The sequence below is a fragment of the Panthera tigris genome, chromosome A2, assembly GCF_018350195.1.
Source record: "Panthera tigris isolate Pti1 chromosome A2, P.tigris_Pti1_mat1.1, whole genome shotgun sequence".
NCBI lineage: Eukaryota > Metazoa > Chordata > Mammalia > Carnivora > Felidae > Panthera > Panthera tigris.
This window is the reverse complement of record NC_056661.1, coordinates 114,411,761-114,437,990: the sequence shown is the minus strand read 5'-3', so window position 1 is coordinate 114,437,990 and position 26,230 is coordinate 114,411,761. Positions and strand designations below refer to the sequence as shown.

Genomic DNA, 26,230 nt, shown 5'->3' with positions numbered 1-26,230 from the left:
CATGTAAGATGAAGGACCTCTTACTGTGTTGGTAGCTGTAACTTCACAACATGTTTTTTAAATTATTTTTTTTACTTAAACTTTAACCAGTCCAGTATTGGTTTCAGGAGTAGAATTCAGTGATTCATCACTTATATACAGTACCCACTTGTGGCTCATCACCACAAGTGCCCTCCTTAATACCCATCACCTGTCTAGCCCATCCCCCGTCTAGCCCATCCCCCACCAACCGCCCTTCATCAACCCATAGTTTGCTGTCTATCATTAAGAGTCTCTCATGGGGCGCCTGGGTGGCTCATTCAGTTAAGCGTCCAACTTCGGCTCAGGTCATGATCTCATAGTTCGTGAGTTCGAGCCCTGCATCGGACTCTGTACTGACAGCTCAGAGGCTGGAGTCTGCTTGGGATTCTGTGTCTGTCTGTCTCTCTCTCTCTGCTCTTCCCCCTCCCCCACTCGTGCTCTGTTTCTATTTCAATAAATGAATAAGCATTAAAATTTTTTTTTAAAAAGTCTCTTGTGGTTTGTTTCCCTCTGTTATCTCCCTGCCCCCTTCCCATACATTCATCTGTTTTGTTTCTTAAATTCTACATATGAGTGAAAATCATAAGGTATTTGTCTTTGTCTATTGACTTATTTCGCTTAGCATAATACATTCTAGTTCCATCCACGTCATTGCAAATGGAAAGATTTCATTGTTTTTGATGGGGTAATATTGCACTGTGTATATATATATACACCACATGTTCTTTATCCTACATCAGTTGATAGATATTTGGGCTCTCTCCTTAGTTTGGCTAATGTTGATACTGCTGCTACAAACATTAGGATGCATCCATCAAATCTTTATTTCTGTGTCCTTTGGGATAAATACTCAATAGTGCAATTGCTGGGTTATAAGGTGGTTCTATTTTTAGTTTTTTGAGGAACCTCCATACTCTTCGCCAGAGTGGCTCCACTAGTTTGCTTTCCTGTTACTTTGAAGTTGATATTCCAGACTCTGTAATTGTGAATACATGCTTACAGTTCTCCTTTTCTCCTTGTGCTCACTGTAAGAATCGATGTCCATCGTAAAGAGAATGCAGGTGCTGCTGAGAAGTCCATTACTATCCTGTCTACCCCTGAAGGGACCTCTGCGGCTTGTAAATCTATTCTGGAGATTATGCATAAGGAAGCTCAAGATATAAAATTGTGAGTAAAGAGGATTAAGCTGTGAAGAGGTTGATATTCATGCTGCTTTATTTTGGACTTCTATGACAGAATTCTTAGGCATTGTCAACAAACAGGGCAGTGCTGTCCTGAAGAGCTGTGGTGGTAGGTACTCCTGAGTTGGTTATAAAGTAGAAGTCTTTTAAGTATTTTATTTTCAATCATGTTTGGATATGGGGTGGTTGGTATTAATGGGGAGAGTCTAGCTGTAGGAGAAGGCACCTATGGGATAGGAAACCCACCTGAGAACCAAGAAATCTTGGGGTTTACCGAAAATGGGCCTCAAACCCTGACTCCCTTACTCAGAGCCCATGGGAACTCTGTTCTTATTGTCTGCCCAGCCCTACTCTGCAGCAGCGGGGAGTATAGAGGTGGAGAAATCTCTAATCCTGTGCTAAGGCAAACTGGAGATTTATTTGGGTGTTTGAGGTTGAAACTCTAAATGCCTGTTCCACAAGAACTTTGAACAGAGGTTAGGTTCTATGCCACTTGAGCTTATAGTACAACACTCTCCTAAAAGGAGAGAGCTGACTAAGGTACTGGAGTTAGCCTGGGGACCTAATCACTAGCACTTAATTTGTAGGGACCTTTAATATGTATTAAATGTATTTTAGTTGTAAGATGTTACATGTAGCTTTGTTATAAGTTCATAATTCTTTAAAAAAAAAAAAATTCAGAAAGGCTCACCATCCAGATAATGCCGGTGATATTTTTCAGCAGTGATATGTATCACTTGGAAATTCAGAAAGGTACACAATGAAAAGTGAAAGCCCCCCTTCGTGCTCTTATACTCTTCCCCTAAAGAGTAACCACCGTTGAGTTTCTTCTGTTTCCTTCTGTAAATTGTGCATGTATCTCTAGGAATGTAGTTCACAATTTATAATAAAATCCTATTGTTTTGCATTTGTACATTGTGTCCTGGTATTGGGGATTTAGGGATGTTGGTTTGAGTAAGAGGTGTTTTCAATGAGCTAACAGAGTCTACCTTGGAAGATATTCCCTGAGATGCATGGAAGAAAATGGTTTTAAAAGTTACCTTCCAATACTTGTTACTGTTTTTTTTGCCCCCTCTATTCATGCATTGCTAGAATGGAAGTCAGTGGACTTTAAACTCAACCTAGCATAATGCTTCCTATATCGTAGGTAAGAAGTAAATGTGTAATGAATGGATATTGTCTTTTTACCCAAGAGAAGGTTTACTTCTCCTGATTGCATGGCCTTTTTCTTTTTTTATTTACAGCACAGAAGAGATTCCCTTGAAGATTTTAGCCCATAATAACTTTGTAGGCCGTCTTATTGGTAAGGAAGGAAGAAATCTTAAAAAAATTGAGCAAGACACTGACACTAAAATCACGATATCTCCGTAAGTGCTGCCTTGCTTTCTTTGAGTTAGAAATTTTTCTAGCACTGTGAAGCTGTGGGCTGTGTATTATACAGAGCCGCTCCCATCTTTCAGGAGTCTGAGCTACCCTGTACCAACATACTTTTTTTTGTTTCTCCAACTTAATCTACTACCTACTATCTGTTTCTAACCCATATTGAAAGCATTATCTTTTCCTCCTAAAGAGGCAGAAAGCACTAAATACTTTACATTCATACTTTCTAGCTGAAGTCTTGGTCAAATTTACTGATCACTACTCCCACAGTTGAAATAAGTAACCCAATTTATTATCTACTGCTGTGTAACAAATTATCCCAACATTTGACAGCTTGAAACAATAGTAAACATTTATTGCTCACCTAGTTTCTGTGGGTCAAGAATGCAGAAGCAGCTTAACTGGGTGTTTCTGGCTTGGGGTCACTTGATGTTGCTGAGAAGTTCATGCTGACTGTTGATGTGAGGCCTTAGCACATGGTCCTCTCCCCAGGGCTGCTTGGGTGTCTTTAGGACAGTGGTAGCTGTCTTCCCCCAGAGTGGATTATCCAAGAAAGAGCAAGATGGAAGTGACAATGTCTTTTATAACACAGCCTCAGAAGTCACACTCTATCATTTTTCTAGTATAATTGACACAGGTCATCTCTATTCAGTGTGAGAGAGGACTGGGCCCACTGGGGAGTAGGTCATCTTGGAAGCTGGCTGTCACACCTTGGGTCTATGAATGCTCTGAAATTGTATGGAAAAGTTTCCCTTTCTGGGGGTAACTATTCTTTACATCACAGTACCCAAAAAAGATGAGGTGAGAGGAGATTGATGAACTAAGGAAAAATGCTAAGGAAAGACAGGCAGCATGTTCATGCAGCAAGGAGTTTTCAAAGAAGGGAGTGGTAGGAAATAGGAAAGTCCTGCTTGATTGTAAAAAACAAAAACAAACAAAAAAAACCCCACAGAGTGTCTTGAATTTTACACCCCAAAATGAGAGGGTTTTCAGAGAAAAAAATCTTAAAAGCTATTGTAAAGCAGCTATTAGAAAAAAGCTAATATAAAATGCTTGGCAGGGAGAGGTGGGTTGAGACCAGAGATGAGAAATACACTTTTTCAGTCTAAGACAAATAGTCTTCCTTGTGTAGATGTTTACATTTTTAGCAAATAAGAGAAAAGGTTAAGGAATAATAACCCATTCATCTGGCTCAAGTTGAGCTTACGGCATTCTGCTAAGTAGTGAAAATGAGGATTTTAACTCTATAATTACGAAGGAGAGCTCTACCAGTTTTCCGTATCCTTTCAATCTATGTACTTAGTCTTGTTTTCCATGGTTAAGAATCTCCCATTGCTTTCCTCTCAAGGCTGTTGAGTGGCTCAGGCTCAGGCAGTCTCAATTGTCATCTCAGTGGATTATGAAGCTTCAGCAGAATCTTGGTCAAGCAGAGGGTTTCTGAATACTGCTAAGGCCTTCTAATGTAGGGTCTATATGGTCATCAAGGGATCATGTTTTTAATTTAGTCAAGACACATTGATTTATGTTATTTTCTCCAGCTTACTTTAATCTAAACTCTAAAATTACTGGCAAAAAGTAAGTTTAGACACATGAATTCTGGTTTGCCTTTTTGGAATATTTCCATGTTTATTTCTTGCTTGTGACCCAGAAAATGCAATTGCATGAGACTGCCAATTATGTTTAGAATTGGTCCACGCAGTCTAGGAACATCCTTATTAAAGTTTTTGTACATCTGGTTCTTGGTTTCCACTAAAACCGTACACCCCTGTGATCATTTTCTTTACATTTCACTGTTGAATTGTTGTGAAAAAAGTTCACTTAACTTAAGTGGTCAAGAAGTACACTGTGTTTCAAACATGGACTTAAGTGAACTGTGTACACCCAGTAATTTCTGTTGAGAAGACTGGAGGGGAAGTATTTTCTTCGGCAGCTTTACAATTCTTGGATTCCTATCTTTTGGGGCTTACTCATTTTTCATCATGTCTGACCACCCACTTTTACATACTGCCAGCCACCACAGTTGGGTTTTAATTGCCATCTGTGGCTGGACTGTTATTAACTGTCTTCCTTCTGTAATTTCCATTCTTTCTCTTTTCCCTCTTTTTCATTCTGCAGATTGCAGGAATTGACGCTGTATAATCCAGAGCGCACCATTACAGTTAAAGGCAACGTTGAAACATGTGCCAAAGCTGAGGAAGAGATCATGAAGAAAATCAGGGAGTCTTATGAAAATGATATTGCTTCTATGAATGTTAGTTTTAATATGGAGGACGTGCCTTTATTTTGATGAACAGTTAAAAGATGTTTTCAATTGCATTAATCCTGATGTCGTTAATGGTGGCAGCATTAGATGTAGTTTCTAATTGATTTTTAGCACCATAGTGAGTGTGCCGTGGGATAGTTTGGAAGACCACAGGCTTTGACATCAGGTTTGGCTCTCTGTGATTTTAGCAAATGGTATGTAGTCTTGGAGCCTTAGCTTCCTTATCTGTTAAATAAGGCTAATACTTTCCTTAAAAAAGATGAGTATCTTCTGCACAATGTTAATTTGAAGATTAGTAGAGTAGGAACGTGGGCTTAAGAGGTACGTGAACTGGGTTTGAGTCCTAGTTCAACCACTGATTAGCTGCAGCTCTGTTCTCTTGGACAACTTACCTGTTCTCCAAGCATTGGTTTCTTCATCTGTGAAATGGGGCTGTTGTGCCTACATTGAATGCTTATTAGGACTGGGATTATAATAGATACCACGCATATAAAAGCAACTGTTAAGAATTCAAATTTTAATTTTAATTTGGTTAGTCATAAACCTTGGCATTAAAAGAATTAAAAATGACAAAATAATCTGTGGAGAGCAATGAAGGCAATTAAAGTGAATTGCTGACCTTCCTGAGTGGATGGAATGGTGCAGAAAATGTAACATGTCTGTAGTCCATTTTGAATTTTCAAGTAAATGAAAAAAACACTCCTCGGTTGGGCCTGTCATCTGAAACACTACATGTGAAAGAAGGGAAATATAAAAATAATACCTTTGTGTGAGAGGAACCTAGAAATATGCTGATCATTTTACCTCCCATGACTGGCTGCCTTATCTACCTTCCCATTATAACTGCTCATCTGATGTTTCAGAGTCAGTTGCGAGTTAATCCAACCCATACACCTTTTAAAGAGATTCCCAGGTATGCTCACATCTCAACTGTCATCTCCACTTCACTTCCTCAGCCCTTATAAAATTCAGCCAACACAAAGTCCTCTTTCTGGCTCCTGGATACACTCCAAAGATATGTCTAGTTGCCATAGTTGTATGGGATGGGACCTGATTGCCAAAGATCTTGACTTTTAGACTTTTAGACCCACGACAGCCAAATTTTATCGAAGGAGTAAAGATCTCTTAATAATACCTTTTTCTGTATATCTGGTTTGCTTTTCAGTGCACAAATCTCGTTTGCTTACTTCTTCAACTAATGCAAGGTTTTCAGTCTGTATTTACTGCGTGCCCATAGCACACAGAGTACATATTTGTCTAAGCACTGTGAGCTGATCATTAAGGAAAGCGAGTTGAGAAAGCTAGTGTAGCTTCAGATCAAGGAGGGGGCAAATGAGCACACAGATTTTAAAATATCAAGAAATGTAAACAGATATGTGCTCAAGTATAATAACATGGAACATCTGCTCTGTTCTAAAATTTGAGTCATAAAATGATTTTTTTTATTTTTTTTTACTAGACGAGGTCACAATCTGAATATTGTCACTTATAATTACACTTGATTTTTTTAAATGTAAAATGAGGGACCTTTTTACTATTGCAGCTTCAAGCACATTTAATTCCTGGATTAAATCTGAATGCCTTGGGTCTGTTCCCACCCACTTCAGGGATGCCACCTCCCACCTCAGGGCCCCCTTCAGCCATGACTCCTCCTTACCCACAGTTTGAGGTAAGATAATGTACCTTGGCTTTCTTTATGGGTGAGCGGGATGCAGTCAGAGGGACACAGTTATTAGACTTTGTTGCTCTCGAGTAGGGTGACATTCGATGCTGATTGTAAAACTTGATCCCCATATGATCCATCAGTTGAGAGCCAACACATGCTCTCTAGTTCATATCAGTAGAACCTTCCTACCTACCCCTTTGTAGAAGGGACACGTGAAATATTCTTTTGAAGTTTTTGGGTAGTAGGGTTGTCACCATGGGCTCTTAAATCTCCAAAGAAAAGTTTGAGACTTTAGGGAAGGGGAAAGAAGTTATTTTTAAATGTTGAAAGATAGGACTTTTAAAAGGCTTCCTTCATCTTAAACTTCACGTGGAAGTCAAACGCTTTGAAAGGTCAATAAAAATGTGTTTTCCACTTTGAGTGTGCTTTTTAAACAGTGAGCTCCAGCTAGTTGTGCTCATGGGTCTCTTGTGCGTGTGTATGTGTGCAACCATTAGACAGCTTTTATTTGTTTTGTAAATAGGTAGACTATTAAGGAACCTTATTTTTATATTTATTTCTTAAAAATAGCATTTTTTTCTGAGGTTGGAAATAGGAGACCAGTGATAGTATAAAAATAATTGCAGTATAACATATACCTTGTAATTTTTTTTTTTTAAAGTAGTTCACAGTTCTGTTGCGTTATCAATGATAATTAGAGGTAGAGAATCATCATGGAAATAACAACATTCTAGGATCTTCCCTTATGGATTTGTTTTTACATCTCTCCCTTCCTGTTTGACTCTTTCCTTCTATATGCTTTGAGTCGTACCTCCTATTCCAATTCAGGGAAATGTCCAGCTGGAACAGCTTGGGGATTCCAATATAACACTGCCTAGACTACATGTAGAGTAAAATGCTCCTGGAATTGTACTGATAACAGATTGCTGAGATTGTTCATATTTTATCCCTGTATGAATGAGAATTTCCTAGGCCTGTCTTGAACCACCTGTGTTGGGTGTTGTTTACTTTTGGCCTCTTCTTGTAGTGTTTCTGCTTTTACAGTCAGCAACATTTGCATCTTCCCCTACAACTCACCAGCCACCCTGAACACGTTTGGTCCTAGAAACCATATAACAAAGCCCATTCATCTATGGATAGGCATCAAAATTTCAACCCCATGACAGTGTGAATAGATCTATTATGCATTATCTGAAGCTTTCCACCACAGCTAAAGGTGATATGAAGTAGTTGACATGTTTGTACTTTGATGCTAAAGGGGCTAAGGGAAGGATCTCTGGGATGAGAGCCCAGGTTCAGTCCAGCTCTGCCTGCGCTTTGTATCACCATAGGTCACTCTCCTCTTCCCTCTGGGTTTGTCTTCTCGCTGCACAATGAAGAAACTGAACCAGGACTGTTCTCTCTCTCCTCTCAAATCAGACATTACTAGTGTTTACAAAATTCAATAATATAAAAAGTTTAAGAGGAGGGTAAAAGTGAGCCTAAAATAGGAATTTGAGAGAATATGGACTTAAGGTCTAATTTGCCTATTTCTTTATTATAAATAGATGAATTTGTCATATTACTGAGTTTAAGGCACATGTATCTCTGACATTTCTGTGTCAAGCAGCATTGATTAAAATCTACAAGGAGCTGATTATTTAAAACAACTCATTGCTGAAGAAGCTCTTATTTATTTACTTATTTATTTATTAATGCTTATTTTTGAGAGTGAGAGAGATAGCATGAGCAGGGGAGGGGCAGAGGGAGAGGGAGACACAGAATCTGAAGCAGGCTCCAGGCTCCGAGCTATCAACACAGAGCTCGATGCAGGGCTCTAACTCACGGATCATGAGATCAATGACCTGAGCCAAAGTTGGACGCTGAACTGACTGAGCTTCCCTGAAGAAACTCTTATTTAAACTACATCTCTGCTAGCTGCTCTAAACTAGCTTTGTCTTTGGGCACACTCCTTAATCTCTCTGTTCCTCACTCTCCAGTTTGTAAATTGAGGTGTCATTTAAATTCTTTCCTCTCTATTGGTTACAGGTAAGGCCTTTACTGGTTATCAGTAAACTCTCTCACATTACGAGTGGTAACATTATAGAACATTCTTGGACATCTGTCTTTTACACTTCTCTGGCTGCTTCAGTAGCAAAAACTCCCACAGTGAATTGCTAGGTGTCTATTTTTAAGATAGACAGATACATACATACATACATACATACATACATACATACATACATAAATATTACCCAGAGTTGGTCAATTTTGTGATGTAGTGATATAGTTTTGTGTAATGGGTTCTTGTGTTCTTAGGAAAATAAGGATTGTTTTAAGAAAAGTGAGATTGTATTTAAAACATTTCCAAAGGACTTTTTTTTTTAAAAATTTTTTAAAAATGTTTGTTTATTTTTGAGAGAGAGACAGAGACAGAGACGGAGTGCGAGCAGGGAAGGAGCAGAGAGAGGGAGACACAGAATCTGAAGCAGGCTCCAGGCTCTGAACTGTCAGTACAGGGTCTGACATGGGACTTGAACCCACGGGCTGGGAGATCATGACCTGAGCTGAAGTCGGACGCTCAACCGACTGAGCCACCCAGGTGCCCTTCCAAAGGACTTTTATTATTTAAATCTTTAGTGACTTAAGCAAGTAAAGATTTTGTTTTAAGAATAGGAGAAAGGGGTCAGTGAACCATGAGTAAATGTAAGGAAGATCTCACTGGAACACATGGTCTTGGTTTTCCCTGAGATTTTAAAACTAAATTGAGTAGGTATAATTAGAAGCAGCCAGTGAGATCAGGAGAAGATGGAGAAGCTGCCGGCAGTAAAGGCAGAAGTACTGCTGAAGGGAAGGAGCTGAGAACCCCCTAAGGACCTGGTGGTTTTGTGCACAGGACAAGGGAATTCTTGTCTTAAAGGGAAGAAATGTGGATAATCTTAGCCTGCATTCTTTGCAGAATTCAAGTAGGCTTTTGATTCTACATGTATGCTGGGTAGTGATATAATGGAATCCCCAAGTTCATATGTGGACATTTCTCTAAATTGGTGTAGGAGGTACCATTCAAAACACAAAAAGCTAAGAAAAAAGATAAATCTATCATCTGTCTAGTTGGTATAATTAATAAATTAGGGTTATAATGCATGTGTTTTCTATGGATGAATGTCTTATTGTGATTTCTTTCTTGATTTAAACCTACTACTAACTTTATCTCTGTGTATTAGTCTTAGACCTTAAAGAATGTGTCAGGAATCATCCAGAAAACTTAAAAGGGAAAGGACAACTGCCCTTTTCTCCAGAACAGAAGAAATCTGTGCTTTTGTGGGTTTTAACGTGTTTGCAGTTGCCTCTCCTCTTAGAAATAAATACATAGGTATATAATTCTGTCTTGGAAATTGGGTATATATTTTTACTAACTTAAAAAAAACTTTTTAAATGTTCATTTGTTTTTGAGAGAGAGCACGAGCCAGGGGAGGGGCAGAGAGAGAGGGAGGCACAGAATCTGAAGCAGGCTCCAGGCTCTGAGCTGTCCGCACAGAGCCCGATGTGGGGCTTGAACCCACGAACTGCAAGATCATGACCTGAGCCGAAGTTGGACATTTAACTGACTGAGCCATCCAGGCACCATATTTTTACGAACTTTGGAGGTAATTATTAATGGGAGCATTGTACTATTTTTAACTTTTCACCTCAAGGACATTCATCTTGATATTAAGCACAGTATCCTCACTTTTAAGAAATTCGGCACCAGGGGCGCCTGGGTGGCTCAGTCAGTTAAGCGGCCGACTTCAGCTCAGGTCATGATCTCGCGGTCCGTGAGTTTGAGCTCCGTGTCGGGCTCTGTGCTGACAGCTCAGAACCTGGAGCCTGTTTCAGATTCTGTGTCTCCCTCTCTCTCTGACCCTCCCCCATTCATGCTTTGTCTTTCTCTGTCTCAAAAATAAATAAACGTTAAAAAAAAAAAAAATTCGGCATCAGACCATTATTTAATGTGCAGCCCATATTTAAATTTCATAGTTACTCCAGTAATGTTCTATTATGTAGCTGTGTTTTCAGTAAAGAATCCAATTAAGGATTATGCATTGCAGTTGGTTGTCATGTCTCTCTAGTCCCCTCTTATCTTTGCAGGAGTCCATCCCTGCATCATCCATTCCATTTGGTGTCACCTACTCCCTACCCACCACTTGTTTTCTTATTTATGGCATTGAAAAACCCAGGCTAGTGGTTAGTGTCGCCTAATTAGGATTTGACTGATGCCTCTGTGTGATTAGGCTCAGGTTATACCTTTTTCCGGGAAGGAATACCTTCTCTGTGTCTCACTGGGAAGCAGATAATGTCATTGTGTCTCATTGTTGGTCATACTATTTGATCGTACAACTAAGGTAGTGTCTGTCCAATTTCCACATTGTAAAGGTACCTTTCCCACCTATGATTAAGACTGGTGTCTGGGTGGCTCCGTTGGTTAAGTGATCAACTTTGGCTCAGGTCATGATCTCATGGTTCATGGGTTCAAGCCCTGTGTCAGGCTCTGTGCTGAACGCTTGCTCGGAGCCTGGAGCCTGCTTCAGATTTGGTGTCTCCTTCTATCTCTGCCCCTCCCCTGCTTGTGCTCTGTCTCACTGTGTCTCTTAAAAATAAATAAATGTAAAGAACAAAATAAAACAAAATACTTTAAAAGAGAATATGTATCTTGCCCTCCAGTCTTTCTCAAAGTGGGTATAATCTCCATTGCTGCCATTTGCCCAATCACATTATTACTATTTTTATGTCTGTTGTTTTTTTACATTTATTAGTTGGCAATGTTCTGTAAAGAAGACTTTCTCTACTTTGTGCTTTGTGAGGGAAAATGGTTTTTTGTTCTTTACATTAGAATTACCCCAGACCTTTTTTATTAGAATCCCCCAGGGTAGGGGTTGGGGAGGAGATGAAACTCTCAGGGATCACTATTTTGGAAAGCTCTGACTGACCCGAGTGTGGAGGTAGCCAAGGTTAACAACAGCTGGTCTGTTTCTTTTCTTCTTCTTTTTTAATGTTTATTATTTTTGAGAGAGAGAGCGGGGGCGGGGCAGAGAGAAGGAGACGAGGAATCTGAAGCAGGCTCTGAGCTGTCAGCGCAAAACTGGATGCAGGGCTCGAACTCACAAACTGCAACATCATGACCTGAGCCGAAGTCGGACGCTTAACCAACTGAGCCACCCAGGCGCCCCAGCTGCTCTGTTTCTTAACTGGTTAAGAACCTGTACCTCGCCTTGGGCTTCTATGAATCAAAATCTCAGTGGGAACAGATGGAAGCTAGAAATTTGTGATTTTTGTAAAGGTCATCAGGAGTTTTTTTGTTGTCCATTCATTGTCAAACTGCTACTGTGCAAGCAACAGATACTATTCTATGGAAGAGGGACTCAAATGTTGGAAAAATATCTATCAAGTCTAATGCATGATAGATAATATTTGGGATAAACGTAAATACATAACGACTCAGGCATGCCGCTCTTTCTAGGTTGTTTGGTGCTTTATTTTAAATGTGGTCAAAAACCTACTCCCTTTCTCTGGATCACCTGTTAATTCCAACTCACAGGCAAATATCAGGCCAAGATGTCTGTGGGATGCTGCCATATGTCTGTTTTCATGCCTCTAAATCTATTTTGGCACACTATGTGTATCAAGATTAGCTTTGGCTATGTATTACAAGAAAAGAAATGGTTTAAATGAGTTTTCCTTTTTCATGAGAAGAGTTGAAGGGTAGACAATCCAAGGCTGGTAGTAGTTATGTTGTATCATCTAGGACAGGTGCTCCTATTGGCTTAGCATGCCGCCTCCCAGCCCAGGATGACTGCTCAGGTTTCAGCCATTGAGTCTGATTCCAGCCAGCAAGGATGAAGGATAAAAAAATCAACAGCCACCTCGTAGGACACTGCCTGAAGATAGCTTTTTACACTTCCACTGGTGTCTTGTTTGCCAGAACATAATGTCTGTTACGTCTACCTGCAAGAGAAGCTGGGAAGCAGTGTCTCTAACTGAAGAGATGAATAAATCTGCCCTACTGAATTGAGCAGTATTACCTGTAAAAGGTGTCTCACAGAGCTTTGGGAGGGTGGAGGTGAGCTTCTAAGTTCAATCGGAAACAAAATAAAAACGACACAAAAAGAACCCAGGATGATCTAAATTAATTATAGAGCACAGAATTCCATGATTCAGATTCCACTCCTACAGATAATTTTCATAGAAAATTAAAGGGAAAACACCATTTTCAGAGAATTGTTGTGTTTCTGGATACCAGTTAGAGTGAACTGTACTTCCAGATAGCTGTCAGGCAGTTTTCTGATTTAATGTTTTAAGGGAACAATTCTTTTACCAAGTTCTGTTATAGTATATAACCTCTTTGTGGGGGAGTACTTAGTTGGAATAGCTTTGCCTTCACTGTATATTATTAGACTTTGTTCTTTTTCTAAACTCCGTTCACTAATAGTCTTAAATGTACCTAGTAGTCACCACTTTGAGAAGCAAACTGTTGTTTTTAAAGGCAATAATTAGGGGCACCTGGGTGACTCGGTTAAGCGTCTGACTTCAGCTCAGGTCATGATCTCGAGGTTTGTGAATTCGAGCCCCGCCTCTGGCTCTGTGCTTGACAGAGCCTGGAACTTACTTCAGACTCTGTCTCCCTCTCTCTAAAAAATAAATAAGCATTAAAAAAAACTTTTTAAATAAAAAATAAAGGCAATAATTAAGTTTACTAAAGCTTTATGGGTTTTTTTTTCCTCCTTACCATTTCTTCTGATATTCCCTTTATTCCCGTTGGCTTCACTTTTCTTTTTGCTGAAGAACCTAGTATTGTAGGTCTGTGGGGGTCTATGATACATTTATTTAAAAACTGGGTTAGAGGATTAAAGGTTGGCAGGTGTTTGCTCTCAGCACGTGAGGATGCGCCGCAGCTGCCATTCGGCATCTACAGCTGCTGATGAGAAGCTTGTTGCTCCTTAGAAGTTCTCACAGGGAAGTCGGTTACTTACCAAGATCATCTCTCTATCCTTGATGGCCTGTAGGTGAGCAGAGAATCTCTTTTACTTTCAATGTACATTGCCTGGTAAGAAGTAGGTTTTGATGACTAAACGTTTCAAAGACTCTCTCTTTTTATGTATAGCTGTCTCTCTTTTAGGGTTGTTTCATTTTGCTACTCATGTTTTCCGACTGCTGCTTTGTAACATGAAAGGAGAATTGATGCGCCTTGACTTGGGATAAATCCCTTGCCTCTCTTCCATTCCAGGACTTGGCCCACACTTCCCCCCTCAACGTATTCTAACCGGAACCTGCCAGGTAGATTTTTTCCTAATACAGCCAGAGTTGGTTCTTGCAACAGACAAAAAGTCTCTAGTTCCTGCCTAGCAGCTGGCTCATGCAGTACTTAATTGGCAAACTTTGAGTTTAGAAATGAGAAGAAATGCTACTTTCAAAAATGCTCAAACAGTAGGGAAGAGGCAGTTGGCAGCTCATGCACAGAGCAAGAGCTGAAATTGGCATAGCACAGAACAGCATCCATAGCTGAATGGTATTTCCTGGCGTTTGGTTTGGCAGAAGTTAGCTCAAGTGCTGTTGTCTTCGTAATTTTGATATCGTCTTTGGAATCTTCCCAGAAATCTCCAAAACAATAGCGTGATCTTAAAATTGCAAACTTTATCAAAGAGGCAAGAAAGATAAACATTTTCTTAGGTTTGAGCTAGTTCAAGGTGCTCCATCAGAAACAAAATATTTTGTGAGTTGAAAGGATTTTGAGATCAGTTCTTAGTGCTCTACTCCTTAGGATTTCTTACTGTAGGTACAGGTCTTTTGTCAGTAAAATATTTGCAAGTAAATCACTCATTGTATACACTTATTACCTCTAAGAGGCCTTGGTTATGTAGCTATGGGAGAAATTTTCTCTGGCACCCCCCCCCCCTTTTATTTTTAAAGACTTCAGTATTCTGTTCAGGTCATAGAGTTGAGTAAACTTAATTTCAGTTCCAAACCCAAATCCATTAAAACAAAACAAAACAAAACAAAAAACCCAGGAGTATCTATTTTACAAACCAAAGGGAAACACTGGCATCCTTCCAGGTTCCTGAAGGCTGGTTTTGTTGGCTGGCACGCATGTCTCCATGCCTTTGTGATGTCTTAGATTCTGTTCCTCACAAAGTAAATGCACTTAACCCTACTGTTTGCTCATTCTTGTATCTCCTCATGATAGATGATTAGGAATTACTCACTGGCAGACTTTACCAGTTACGCAAACTTCAATTGAGCAGCTTTGTTCTTACGTTACTTCAAGTTACAGAGTCTGTCAAGAAGTCCAAAGGAAGTTTTGCCGGTAGGCATCTGGCAGAAACCCACTGGGAAGCAGCTTGGGTCATGTGACTGTCCTTCACCTCTGAAGGTTTTGTAAGAAGCATTCAGGATAATGCAGCTGAACATTAACTTAAATGCAAAGAATGTGTAACAAAGGGTGATGCTGATGAATTTTTTCAAGCTTGAGCTCAGAGACTTAAGAATCACAGGTGAAAGAGGCTTATCAAAACCCATTGTTCTGGCTACTTAGTTTTGTAAGTAAAAGTTAGGTATCCAAATCCTGGAAACATGGCTTACTATGCAGACGTCTGTATAGCAGTAATTTGTACCACAGAGACAGTTTAATGATTATCAAACAGACAGGATGATTATGCAAATTACCTTATATTCCCAGAGGAAAATTTCCTTGAAAAGTAACCTACAGTCAGGGAGATGCTTGGTGAATAAGGAATTGGCACAGAGGGAAATGGGTGATGTTCAGACGTCTGATGAGTCAACTTTTTATTAATGTGCTATTGCCAGGGACACAGCACTGCCCATCAGTCTGGGGTGCCACCTCCTCGTTTGTTTGGTTTGCTTCTAACACCGCTTTTTATGTTTGACAGGTTTTCTTGTTTCTGTTTTCATCCCAGCACAGAATACTTTTCTGTCAGCATACAGATTCTTCCTTGATGTCTTCACCCCCTCTTTGTTAATAGTCCTTTCGGCCCTTCTCTACTGACCACCATTCCTTTTCCAAAGCCTCACACAACTTTTAAATTTGTTCTTAATCTTAGTATTGGATTTGTTATCTCCTACTCAATTTCCGCTCCTAAAAATCAACAACAAATGATGGCCTTTCTTCACTGTGTCAGAAAGATTATTTTGCTTTTATTTTGCTTTTATTCAGCTTTCGAGGCTGCAACATAGGTTTTCCCTTGGAGCTTTTCTCCTCACAGAGCCGTCTTGAGTTATCTTCTAGGCGAAGACACATGCGTATGCTGTGCTTGTGAGGGCGGCTCTGCAACTTTCACTCCAAGGATGATGCCTGTTAATGCTGGTGCTCTCAAGACGTACAGAAGTTGCTCTCTGGGATCAGTCCCAGGAAGAGTGTTCTTTACTAAGCAAATGGATATACTGAGGTATACTGAGTTATGCAGCTGATTTGTCTTAAAATGAGCTGCTGGAAAGCTTAGAGCTAAATGTATATAACAACAACATTCCTGGCTTCATCTTTTAGATTCAGGTCTTTATATTCTCATTTCTTCGTTGCCTCTGTTTTACTTCTGGATTACTTGTATTTTCTAAGCAGCCTAAAATCTTTCTGGAACAAGGCCCAGGAAACAATTAATTATGCAGTCCTGGCAAAACACAATGGGGCAGATCTGAGCAAGTTACACATTAGGTTAGTCTGATCATTAAAAAGGTCTTTATGACTGTCAGTCTCAAAACAAAAGTATATTATTGAGAAGAACATGATGTAGATGTTCTCAGATAAAATACTTAGGTCCTATCTTTACTTTAAAAAAAAAAAAACAAAAACTGGTTAAGATTAATGTGTTTGTTATACCATAAGGACCAGAATGAAAAAGTATTAACATTGAGCACAGTTTATGGTCAGTGTCCACATTAATTCAGTTATTAAAAAATAAGAAAGGCCTTAAAGTGTCCCTGTGGAATAAATGGTACGTGGTAATTGCACAAAACACTGGCAGGCTGTGAGATACAGTGCTTTGCACACAGAGGCACTATTCTTAGGACTGGGAAATGCTAAAGAATGAAATAATTTTATTTAGTGTTCTTTGTTGGTGAATAGATACAAGTGACTTGGCCAAGCTGTGCTGGACAGGCCCCTTTCACAGGTCTCCACAGTCAAGGGTTCAGTGGGAAGGCAAACCCTCTTCTCGTGTATGTGTTCTAAGAGTGCTTACAGAGCTACAAGGGAGGCTTCATGTAGCTGACAGCTGTGTTAAGACCTGCATTGTGTTAGGATGTCCTGGGAAACACTGGGAATACCAGCTTGTAAAGAATATAAGTACATCTACATATGCTAAAGCAACAAAACCCAATGATTTTCATCAGTAATATTTCCTGGAATTGAATTTTAGATTAGCTCTTACCGGAAATATTAGGTACATGTGGGTTATAGATCAAGGAAGAGACACAGAAGAGCACAGTTTAGATGATTTTCATTTGTAGAAAACTAAGCATAGGATCTAGAATCCTGTGTTGCTGGACTTTTCATAAGTGTGAAAGGCGTGGTTCAAAATAAAATGATTTTCCCTTTTCCTTAATATATCCATTGACCATAAGATAAATGTATTAGTATGAGAACTTGGAAATAACTTGTCAGGTAGGTTTGTTTGTTTGTTTATATTGACTTTTTAAAAATTTATTTTGAGAGAGTGAGCCTGCATGTGAGCAGGGGAGGGGCAGGAGGAGAGAGAATTTTTTTAATAGATTTTTTTTTAAGCTTTATTTATTTATTTTGAGGGAGGGAGGGAGGGAGAGAGAGAGAAGAGAGAGAGAGAGAATCCCAAGCAGGCCCCACACTGCCAGTGTGGAGCCGAATGCAGGGATTGAACTCATGAACCGTGAGATCATGACCTGAGCCAAAGTCGGACGCTTCACCGACTGAACCACCCAGGTGCCCTTGAGAATCTTTTTGTTTGTTTGTTTTGAGAGAGAACGTGAGCAGGGGAGGGGCAGAGAGACAGATGGAGTGAGAATCCCAAGCAGGTTCTGTGCTATCTGCGCAGAGCCTAATGAGGGGCTCAATCTCCCTACTGTGAGATCATAACCTGAGCTGAAACCAATGGTCAGATGCTTAATCAACTTGAGCCACCTAGGTGTTCCTGTCAATTTTATTTTTTTCAGGTTTGTTTATTTATGAGGGGGTAGGAAGGGCAGAGATGGGGACAGAGGACCTGAAGTGGGCTCTCTGCTGTCAGCACAGCTTGAACTCACGAACCGTGAGACCATAACCTGAGGCAAAGTTGGACACTTAACTGATTGAGCCACCCAGGTGCCCCCAACCCCATCTGTCAATTTTAAATGTTAATACTCTGATCATCGCTTCCATGACATAAAATCTTAGAAGTATTTGTACAGGGGCACAAGATTTATGTTAGAGATTTGATTACAGTATTATATAAATTAGTGAAAAAATGGGAAACCAAACTTTCTGCAGATCTTGAAAGTATCACCTTCAGCTGCAACAAAATAACAGATAAAGATGAAGGAATTTTGAATTTTTTCTTGAGAACTTCTCGGAGATGTGGTTATTTTATTCTCAACAGTGGAAACAAACATCAAAACTCTAAGTTATAAAGTATTTTAAACAGGCATAAGATGGGTGTGTGCAGTGGACAACAGACCTGATGCTTTCAGATGCTTGTTCTCTTGGAGCATCTTTTTTTTTTTTTTTTGGTGGGTGATTCAATTAAACTACTTAATCATTAGGTTTTTTGAAAGAAATTTTATTGAGGTATAATTGACCTATAACTGTGGTTTCAGGGGCACAATGATTGGATATTTGTATATATTGCACAATGATCACCACAGTAAGTCAACAGCCTTTACCATAATTCTTTTTTTCCTTGTGATGAGAACTTTTAAGATCTCTCGGTGCAACTTTCAAATGTGCAATAGAGTATTAACAATAGTCATATCAAGGGGCTATCTTTGATACCATTTTTTACACATTGATCACAGGTTTAAGCTTTTGCCAACATAAGAAATTTCTTTTGACTCAGGAAATCATACCAAGGCAGATGGAAGAGTGATAAGGCAGCACCTCCTCAAGTGAAAGTTCTGTTGGGCTGTTTTTCTTAAGAGTCACTTTCAAAGCACATCCCATACCTGCTGGAAGTAGAGTTATGCCCTTTAATTTTTTTTGTTTTTGTTTTTCTTTTTTTTTTTTAAGAGAGCACAAGTGGGGAGAGGGGCAGAGGGAGAAAAAGAATCTCAAGCAGGCTCCATGCTCAGTACAGATCCTGACGCAGGATTTTATCTCATGATTATGAGATCATGACCTGAGCCAAAATGGAGTCAGACTCTAAACTGAGCCACCCAGGACCCCTCTGCCCTCCATTTTAAAAGAATAAATATGGCTCAAGAGCTAGAGAAGCCCAGGTTTGAATGCTGGTTACAATACCAGTCAGTATATTACTGTGTGCATCTCTCTGGCTCAGTTTTCTCATCTTTAAAAGGCAAATGTTGGGGTACCTGGGTGGTTCAGTTGGTTAAGTGTTCGACTTTGGCTCAGGTTATGATCTTGCGGTTCATGAGTTTGATCCCTGCTTGGGGCTCTGTGCTGACAGCTCAGAGCCTGGAGCCTGCTTCAGATTCTGTATCTTCCCTCTCTCTCTGCCCCTACCCAACTCGCACTCTGTCTGTATGTCTGTCTCTCTCTCAAAAATAAACATTCAAAAATGTTTTTAGAAATGGGAATATTGTTAGTTTATGTTAGTCGGATGGGTTGTGAGGTGTAGATGAGGTAATGCACCTTACACAGAGGAAACACAAACTCTTGACACTCCCTGATCATACCTTCTCAAATCTGAAGTTTTGCAGGCTTTCTACACATCTCCCACCATGTTAAACACAAAGGTAGCACTCAGATGTTACATGAATGGCTTAACTGGAATCCCACCATTCTGAATGGGAAACTTTGTGTATAACTTGATAATTATCAACTTTAAATGTTCAGACCCTTTGTCTCCAGCTAAATTTTACCTATAAGAGTTTATATAACAGAGGTATACAAGGGCACAACTTTTTGTACAAAGATGTGGTTGCACCATCACATGAATTAGTTGAAAATTAAGTACACACACACGAATGCATGCACCAAGATAAATCAGTAGTCGAGTCTAGCTGGAGGAATGCCCTACTAATAGGCGAGGGAGTGGCATCTGAATGACGTGGGAGGAGGAGATGCAAAGTGTATCTCTATGGTAAAAAAACAAACTAGAACACATTATTTGTAGGATGCTCCCATTTATTTACTATTTTCGGTTCATTAAATCTATTTCCTCCCCCTGAAACGGGTCTGCCTGTCCTTACCTCGTTTTCCACGTCATCTTTTCCACTGGGTTTAAGTCATTCTTCCAGAGAGTTTTGCTTGAAAGAATTGAACTTTTTGGGCATGGCACTTTATTGGGTATTGAGTTGATCATAGAGGTAACAGTTATTTGGGTCAGTGTAAATTTTCCTGATTGATAACTTGAAGAAAAGTTTTTTACATTTTCTGATTTAATGACCTTTTATCTTTTTATCTTACCTAATACTTCCTTTTTCTCATTTCAGTTTAACTGGTAAATAGGCAAAGGTTTTCCTTTAAAGAACCAGCCTGGCCTTTTTGTTATTTCCAGACTGTTAACTGTTTACTAATTTATTATTTTTTTTAATAGTTTTATTTTTAAGTTTGAGAGAGAGCACGTGTGTACACATGTGCAAGTGGTGGATAGGGAAGGGGCAGAGAGAGGGAGAGAGAATGAATCCCAAGCAGGCTCTGAACTGTCAGCACAGAGCCCAAGTCAGAGCTTGAACTCACAAACCATGAGATCATGACCTGAGCCGAGACCAAGAGTTCGACACTTAACTGACTGAGCCCCCCAGGCGCCCCTACTAATTTAGTGTTTAAAAAATCTTTGCTTCTTGGGGCACCTGGGTGGCTCAGTCAGTTAAGGGTCTGACTTCACCTCAGGTCATGATCCCCCAGTTTGTGAGTTCAAGTCCCTCATCGGGTTCTGTGCTGACAGCTCGGAGCCTGCAGCCTGCTTCAGAGTCTGTGTCTCCCTCTCTCTATCTGCCCCTCCCCTACTCACACTCTGTCTCTCTCTCTCTCTCTCTCTCTCACTCAAAAACAAATAAACATTAAAAAAATTTTTTTAATAAAAATTTTTTGCTTTGGAGGAAGGAAACTATAAAGACTTCTAAAAAAAAAAAATTGCTACCAAATAATGTGAGTAAACTGTCCTGTGGAACAGCATTCTGGTAAGTGCGTATTGAGGGCCAAATAGCATGGCTGATGCATCCATATGTGTTTCTGCTGTTGATCATCGTTATCTCCCCATAGACCCAAGGTACTGAGTGCTCCATTCTCGCTGCTTGCACTCTGGGCTTAATAGGGAGAAGATGGAGTTGATAATGCTACTGGTAATTTTTGTGTTGTGAGAGTGGTGGTCATCTGGTGGACCAATATTACATAGCACAAAATCTGTATCCACTTACAGTAAAAATGAATAAGCCCAGTACTGCTGTTTTCTTTGACTAAGATTTTCAGAAACTGAACATTCTAAAGATTTTCCTAGTTCCTGGGATGCTTGAAAGCAAAACTTTGGCATGTTTGAGACTTTTTACCAATTTGGGAAGAGTTTTGTAAATTAGAAATTAGATGGAAGCTGTTTTATGGCTGTATGTGAACATATGACAGTACTGAGGGACCAACTTGAGTACTGGACAATGGAATCTATAGTATACTACATAATAGGAATGGAAGACTTAAGACAGAATTCTGTGAAGTGTTTCTTACCAAGTAGTTAATGTGTACATTTCTTATTGCAATATATCTTCTAATATCTCTGTAAATCTTAGTTTAGCTGTATTTTTTTAAATGCATATTAAATTTTACTTGGTTTATTAAGTTGTGTATCATCTTAAAATAACTTTTGGCATAGGGGCAGCTGGGTGGCTCAGTCAGATAAAAATGTTTGCTTCTTGATTTTGGCTCAGGTGAAGATCTCATGGTTCATGAGATCGAGCCCCACATTGAGCTGTTTTCCCTTACCAGCGATTCTCGGTCTCCCTCTCTCCTGCTCGTGCTCTCTCTCACTCTCTCCAAATAAATAAAAAATATTTCTTGGTATATGTAGGAAATCTATACCTGCTTGTCAATTTTTCTGTAACCGAAAATTGCTCTTAAGTGTTAGAAAATAAAATATTTAAAAAAAACATTTCCTGGAATGAATTTCTTAGAATTCTCCCTGGAAGCATGTTTTCTTGTTAGAAAGTAAGTATTAATGTGTGAACATGTGCACTGCTTCTAGCATCTTAGAACCTGTAGCTCACCATAACATCACTGAATTTTGGATTAGCCTATTTTTTTGGAACCCAGTCCACTGTGTCTCTTGAGTGTGTCCTTTAACCTTACAAGAATGACCATTTGAAAGGAGACAACTCAGGAAGGACATAGTTGGCTTGAAGGGGGAAGTTGAGATGCGAAGTACACGGATAAAATCCATTTTTGAAAAATCTTTCAGGAGTTAGCCTTCAAAATGTTTTCTGGGGCATTGGGGTGACTCATGCAGTTGAGCAACCGACTCTTGGTTTTGGCTCAGATCATGATCTCACGGTTTATAGGTTCGAGCCCCGTGTCAGGCTCTACACTGGTTATGCAGAGCCTGCTTAGGATTGTCTCTCCCCTCTCTCTCTGCCCCTCCTCTGCACACTCTATCTCGAAACAAATCTTTAAGAAAAGATTTTCCAATTTGTCCATGTGTAAATGGCAAAGGAAGGGCAGAGATGAAAGGAATAAAGAATTATATGGGAGAGAATCTTAGGGCATTTTACTATTAAAGTGATAAAGTTTTATTCTAGTCCTGTACTCTGCTTGGGTGTGGTGCATACTGAATGGTAGTGGTAAGGTTTTACACTATTTAGTCCTATGTAATGACACTCAGGAGTTGTTCCCTTTGAGAATAGGTATGTGTTTACGAAGCAAAACCTACATGGATAAGGTGTAGAATAGGTGTCCTTGGATACAGTTGTTTGTTGATGTGTAGCCCAGAATTTCATTTACTTGTCAAGAACCTAAACTTTACAACATTTACGTATCTTTTAAATCTGTACACCAGTGACATTCTAAAGTTGAGGCAAATAAAGTGACCTTTTAAATTGAGAGCTTTCAAGTTGGACAGGAGATCTTCTCAACTTTAGGTAAACTCTTGTCAACTTCCTAATATTTCTACTGTATGAGAACGCCCCATCCCTATGACAATGATAATAGCGTGACTTGTACCCAATTCACATGTACGTCCTGTCTTTCCAACAGCAATCAGAAACGGAGACTGTTCACCTGTTTATCCCAGCCCTGTCTGTCGGCGCCATTATCGGCAAGCAGGGGCAGCACATCAAGCAGCTTTCTCGCTTTGCAGGAGCTTCTATTAAGGTACCCTTTTGCCAGCTGTGGCTCTTAGTGCCTTAATGACAGTAAGTTACAGAAACACGAGTCCGTCCTGCCACTTCATAACTGGAATTAAATATTGCAGTGTATGCTGGGGTTACACGTAGGGTGTGACAGAAAACCGCAAACAACAGTAGCTTCAACATAGTAAGTCGAATTTTGTCTCCAGGAAAAATAGTCAGGAATTGAGTAATCCAGGACTGATGATAATGGTGGTTTTGCCCCACCAAGTCCTCCACCTAGATTGCTTCCAGCTGATCATCCCTAGGCAGGGCCTTAGTCCCTCAAGCTCACAGATGACCCTATGCACTGCTCTCCCAATCAGTCTGTGGTCCAGCCAGTTGGAGAAGACAACAGTAAGACCCCTTCTCTTATAAAGGCTTCTTACTAGCTGCCAAAGGGAAATGCAGTCCATGTATGTTTACCTAAATGTTTTGTTACAGAAAGTGGGATAACAATTATCAGGGAACAACTAATGGTATCCACCAAATAGATAATTATGTGTTCTGAAGATTCTGTGTTTTGATACGCTGAGAAATAGTATAATATCAGATGTACAGGTCATTGTGTTTTAAGGAATGCACAAGTTGATAAAAGTTGGATACAGTGACAGTTTCCTTCATGAAAATTATCAATCTTTTGGGGTGTTTTTTGTTAATGTTTTATAAAAATTTTATTTAAAAGAATATAGTACACAACAAAGCTACACTCAGATGTTAATAGCGTGTTTATTTCCAGCTGTCCCAAAATGGGAAGAAGCACATGTTCATCAACTGGCAAATGGATAAACTGTGGTGAAGCTATACAATAAATATTAAGAACAAACTATTGAAAAATAAGAACATGGTTGAATCTCATGACACATGCTAAGGGAAAGAATCAGACTCAAAAGGCCACATACTCTCTGATCCATTTTTATGAAAATATGGGAAAAGGCAGAAGTACTGGGATAAAGAAAAAGTCAGTGGTTGCTAGGAATTAGAGGTGGAAGAGAGGCTTGAATACAAAGAGATAGCAGGAAGAATTGTGGAGAATGACAGAACTTTTTATTTTGATTGATGTGGTGATCTGCCTATGCATTTGTTACAAAAGAATGAATTTTACTGATGTAAATTAAATAGTGAATAAAAAAGGCAAAACACAAATAGTCCTCATGTGCTCTCCTGTAGCAAAAGATAACAAAATACATGAACAGGAAATGGGGCCAAAATAAACAGGTAAAGGAAAAGAGATGGTAAACAATCAAGTAGTGAACCAGCTTTACTATCCTGCTAGTTTCCTGATTAAAAAGAAATCTTGGGGGCGCCTGGGTGGCTCATTCGGTTAAGCGGCCGACTTCGGCTCAGGTCACGATCTCACAATCCGTGAGTTCGAGCCCCGTGTCGGGCTCTGTGCTGACAGCTGAGAGCCTGGAGCCCGTTTCAGATTCTGTGTCTCCCTCTCTCTCTGCCCCTCCCCTGTTCATGCTCTGTCTCTCTCTGTCTCAAAAATAAATAAACGTTAAAAAAAAAAAAGAAAAAAAAGAAATCTTGGACACATGCAAAAAGAATGTAGTAGACTGGCTTGGGGGAAAACCTGCAATGAACATTTTATGAACAAGAATTTAGTATTTAGGTATTCACTTGTTTCTCTTTTAGGCTTCATGTCTGTTAAGTAACAGACATATATTTGCTATTGTTAATATAATTACTTGTGTTCACTTGTTGGACATGAAGATTGTTCCTAACTTACCCTGCACATAGTGCAGTGATGGACAAAATTTGCCAAATTGTTAAAAAAACCTTATTCTGTAAGTCGATAAAAATAGATCTGGTGAGCCAAAGGGCATGTGTTTTCAGGCTTCTCAGAGTAGGCCCAGGCCTCCATCACCAGTATTAACAAAAGAAATCTAGTCAGAAAGATAAAGAATGCTATCTTTTTTCCAGGGGTTTCTTGTGAATAATTCTAAGAACTTAGACTAAAAATTAGTAAGTGTCCCTCATAAAGTAGGAATAATATTAGCATGGCTCTAAGGTGACAGAGAGAGGGAGAAAGCACTGACTCCATTAAAAATAAAACATTCTTGGGGCACCTGGGTGGCTCAGTTGATTAAGCACCCAACTCTAGATTTTCGCTCAGGTCATGACCTCACACTTGGTGAGTCTGAACCCATATCAGGCTCTGTGCTGACAGCATGGAGTCTGCTTGGGATTCTCTCTCTTTTCTCTCTGCCCCTTACCTGCTTGTGTGCATGCTCTAAAATTTTTAAAAATTGTATGAAAAAAAAACAAACCTTTTTTTTGTGTGTGTGTAAATATGTGGAAAAGTGTCTAGTAGCTTGTATAAGTAACTGAAAGTGATCATATTGAGTGGTAGAATTTGAAGTAGCTTTTATCATATCCTTTGCTTCCTATTCTTACATAGTAATAATATATTTTATAAATAAGAATTTGCTTGCACAGCATTATGTCTAGCAATTTTTTTTTAATTTGAGAGATTGAGCAGGGGAGGGTATGCGATGGGGGAGAGAGAATCTTAAGCAGACTCCACATTCAGTGCAGAGCCTGATGGCAGAAATTGATCCCATGACCCTGGGATCATGACCTGAACCAAAATCAAGAGTCACATGCTCAACTGACTGAGCCAACCAGGCACCCCTAGGAAATTTTTCTTCTTTTAGAACAACTCCTACCAGCTGGGTCCCCAAATCCTAGAACTCTGGAAGAATGCTCATTTCCTCTCTCTTCAACATTTCCCCCAGCTCAGGCTGTTTGTGTGATTTCATATATTCTGCAAAAATAGAAAAGTCATTTTGCTTCTGCCAAATTAATGTTAATTTCGTATGTTACTCTAATGAGCATATTCTTCAGGGCGATTTACCAATTGTCTTAGATTTGTGAACATATCAACTTCTTGCAAATACTGAAAGCCTGGGGGTTCTGATGCATGTGGGCCAAAGACCACATTTTGAGCACCACTGTTTTAGTGTATAGGAAGGAACATGGGTAGTGGAGACAGATCCGGCTCTCTCCAGCTGTATTAGCTATGTGATTATGGATGGGCCACATAACTGAATTGTTCAGCCTTCACTTTTCCCTCTGTAGAGGCAGCACCTCATTACTATCTAGTGAGGATTAGCTGAGGTTAGGGGTGGACATTTATATCCAGGCTAGGCATGGTGTTAAGTGCATAGTTGACGACAGTAGCCATAACCAGTGAACCCAGATTAATCACTGCTGCTCTACAGCTTTCTTCTACAAGACTTTAATTCTACATTT

At 39.6% G+C, this 26,230-nt stretch overlaps 1 protein-coding gene across 2 annotated transcripts in view; it reads left to right on the top strand.

Moving 5' to 3' along the window:
• IGF2BP3 (insulin like growth factor 2 mRNA binding protein 3) overlaps positions 1–26,230 on the top strand; it is a 153,783-nt gene that overhangs the window by 120,791 nt on the left and 6,762 nt on the right. For both annotated transcript variants that reach the window (XM_007089055.3, XM_042968193.1), the window contains 5 exons: positions 1,054–1,188; positions 2,447–2,569; positions 4,698–4,833; positions 6,389–6,514; positions 22,842–22,958. In XM_007089055.3, coding sequence (XP_007089117.1) covers positions 1,054–1,188; positions 2,447–2,569; positions 4,698–4,833; positions 6,389–6,514; positions 22,842–22,958 — 637 coding nt within the window. The remainder of the gene's footprint in view (positions 1–1,053; positions 1,189–2,446; positions 2,570–4,697; positions 4,834–6,388; positions 6,515–22,841; positions 22,959–26,230) is intronic.